This window comes from Pinus tabuliformis, chromosome 9 (genome assembly GCF_031772625.1).
Source record: "Pinus tabuliformis cultivar Carrire ecotype Pingquan chromosome 9, CPIR1, whole genome shotgun sequence".
Taxonomy (NCBI): Eukaryota; Viridiplantae; Streptophyta; class Pinopsida; order Pinales; family Pinaceae; genus Pinus; species Pinus tabuliformis.
This window is the reverse complement of record NC_142307.1, coordinates 923075158-923078133: the sequence shown is the minus strand read 5'-3', so window position 1 is coordinate 923078133 and position 2976 is coordinate 923075158. Positions and strand designations below refer to the sequence as shown.

At 43.8% G+C, this 2976-nt stretch overlaps 1 protein-coding gene across 1 annotated transcript; it reads right to left on the bottom strand.

Moving 5' to 3' along the window:
- Positions 1-493: 493 nt before the first annotated feature.
- On the bottom strand, positions 494-949 carry LOC149151762 (uncharacterized). Its single transcript, XM_089443255.1, has one exon. The coding sequence runs from the start codon at positions 947-949 to the stop codon at positions 494-496; it is 456 nt and encodes a 151-aa protein (XP_089299381.1).
- Between the last annotated feature and the right edge of the window lie 2027 nt (positions 950-2976).

Below are 2976 nucleotides of genomic sequence, written 5' to 3'. Positions count from 1 at the left end.
CAGGCTCTGTCATGTTCTGAGGTCTAGACTGATCGCTCTTCCTATTCCCCTTGACAGGACCTTGTTTGTCCTGCCTTCCTTTGTTTTTACCCCCCCCAGCATACTACCAACGGTGGAAATAATAACAGGAGGGCAACAATTTACATACCCAGTAGCACGATCCTTGTTTGTTGGTGTAGGATGTGTCTCCCTTGTCTCGCTCCTTCCGCGCTTCCCTCGCCTTCTATCCTTCCTCTTTATTCTGTTCCTTCTATACTTCCGTATACTACCATCCCATTGTCTCGTCGTGCCGGCATCACTGCCCTTCCCCCCACTCTTCGTCGTGACATTCCTTCTGCTCTCTTTCATTGCTAAATGGCGGTGCCTTACCACGTAACTCTGAGCTCTCATGTGTACCTGTCCTTGTTCCATCATTCCTCTGATGCCGTCATTATGGTGCATTACCTTGTCCGTCACCCCGATCGGGGGTTTATTGTACTCCTTTTGGTTTCTTTTAGTCCTTATCATCATCCTTCACTAATATATCCCTTAGTGGAGACAATCGTGTATCATTTGGGTGTATGGGCCAGGTTTTTTCCAGGTTGCCCGAATGCAAATCGCTTCCCCAGTTGGCAAGGAAATCAACTACCTTGTTGTCGTCCCTTTTAACATGCTTGATTATGATGTATTCGAATCGGTGCATAATTTCACCCACCTCCTGTATGAGACTCACAATTCTCCAGCTGTGACTAATCTTTTCCCAGTTCGTTCCAGTATGCAGCTTCCTCATCAAGTTGATGGCCATTAGGGAATCCCCTTCCACCTCTAGTTTGTTATATCCCAGCTTAACCGCGATTTTAAATCCCTGTCTAGCCGCCATTAGCTCTGCTTCGTTGTTGCTCAATCTGCCTCCGTAAGCTGCATATATCAGCCTGGTCCTGCCCTGACTGTCTCTAAAGATGTTGCCCATCCCCGCATTACCTGGATTACCTTTGGAAGGGCCATCAAAGTTCAGTTTGATGAAACCTTCTGCTGGTCTACTATACCTCTGGGCCTATACCCCTTGTGTGCTTGTTCTTTTCCAGCCCTTTTATCTTACCATCTCTTTTGTTAAATTTAGCTGTCTCAAGATCCTGGTTTCTTGTATCGAGGTATTCCAGTCCTCCTGCTGCCATTCCTCTGCCAGTATGGTTTCCCTTATGTGTTCTACTATTCTTCCCCAAACCTTCTCCGTTGTTAGTGCTTCATTCTTAAATATCCTTCGATTTCTTTCCTTCCATATCATCCATAGAGTGAACCCCATTGCTAGCCCCCAGGCTCTATTAAGGACTGGGCTGGTAAAATGTCCATGGCCCCAGTGTTGCACCATCTCTTTTATACTTTGCAGGTTTCTATTCGTTCTTCCAAAGACGCCAAGGAGAGCATTCCATTGGCTTCTCGCGAACTGACAAGAATTTAGTAAATGCTCTATGTTTTCATTTTCTAACTTGCAGAGTTCACAACGAGCAGGACCCTACATCCCTCTTTTTTGTATTTGATCCCATGTTAGTATTCGACCCTTGCAGGTTAACCAAAGAAAGTATGCCACTTTCGACCACTTTCTTTCCCATATTTGTTTCCATAGGTGTTGATTACCTTCCTGATCTATTTGAGTCTTCAGGTCATATGCCTCCTTTACCATGAAGCTTCCTTTCATGGTGTGACCCCATCGCAGGATATCATGTCCTTCCCTGACCAAAAGCTTACGCGATGCCATTTCCTCCATATAGTGTCTCTTCTGATCTTCTTCAATATTTTGTCCCCAGTCATCCAGATTTTTCCATACTCTCCAATTCTCTTCTCTGTGGTCTGCTTCCTAGTAGTCCTTCACTTGATTTAAGCCTGCATCTTGTGCAGCTTGCTGAATAGTTCTAAGTTCCTGTTTTTCCTGTAGTTTGTTTCGTTGTTGCCATGCCTCGTCCCAAAATTTTTCCCTTTTACCATCTCTTATCTCCCAGAAGGCATGATTTGTGATGAGGTCTCTATTCTCGCTGGCTAGGTTCCAAACATTGGAACCTCTTTGTTTTTCTGTATTCCTCAGGATCTCTTCTGGTTCTACTGGCATATTATACTTCTTAGCCCATATCTTCTTCCAAAGGTACTCCCCTCTTGACATCCATTTCCACCGTAATTTTGCTCCCATGATTTGGTTTATGAAGTATGGGTCTTTCAATCCTAGACCTCCATCTTCCTTTTTTCTAATCAACCCTTGCCATGATATTAAAGCCCATTTTTTCTGTTGCTGGGCTCCTCCCCATATAAATTTCTTCATTATTTCAACCATTTTATTGCAAGCTCCTTTCGGTGCTGCCATCGCCGAGAGTTGGTATATTGGTATGGATTGGAGAACTGCTTTAACAAGGACTATTCTTCCTGCCAAGTTCAAAGATCGGAATGCCTAGTTGTTTATCCTTCTTTGTAACTTCTATAAAGTGTGCTGCCAATTAGCCAACTTTAAAGAGTTGGTTGAAAATTGGATACCTAGGTACTTGGTTGGGAGCTCTTCCACCAGGAATCCCATCACTCTTGATAGAAAGGCTTTGACTGAGGCTAGTGTGTTAAAAAAGTAAGCATTGGATTTCTCTTTGTTGATCTGAGTACCCGAGGCTTCCATAAACAATTCCAGTATAGTCCTCATCCTTTTAACTGCCCTTAACGATGCCTGGAAGAAAAGAATTATATCATCCACAAATTGTTGTTGGGTGATGCGGAGATCATTCCCCCATGCCCTGATTCCTTTGATTTTATTCGTCTGCACTTCTTTTTTAATATACCTTCCTAGCCTTTCGGCTGCTATAATAAAGAGGAAGGGTGAAAGAGGGTCTCCTTGTCTTAGCCCTCTTGAGGCATTGAAGGTGTGCGTCGAGGTCCCATTAAGGAGGACTGAGAAAATAAGTGTGGATATCATGGATGTGATCCAATCTACACATCTTCTAGAGAACCCAAAAGCTTCCATTA

Coding starts and splice junctions, on each gene's coding strand:
- LOC149151762 (XM_089443255.1), bottom strand. CDS start 949: ATGGGCAACATCTTTAGAGACAGTCAGGGCAGGACCAGGCTGATATAT.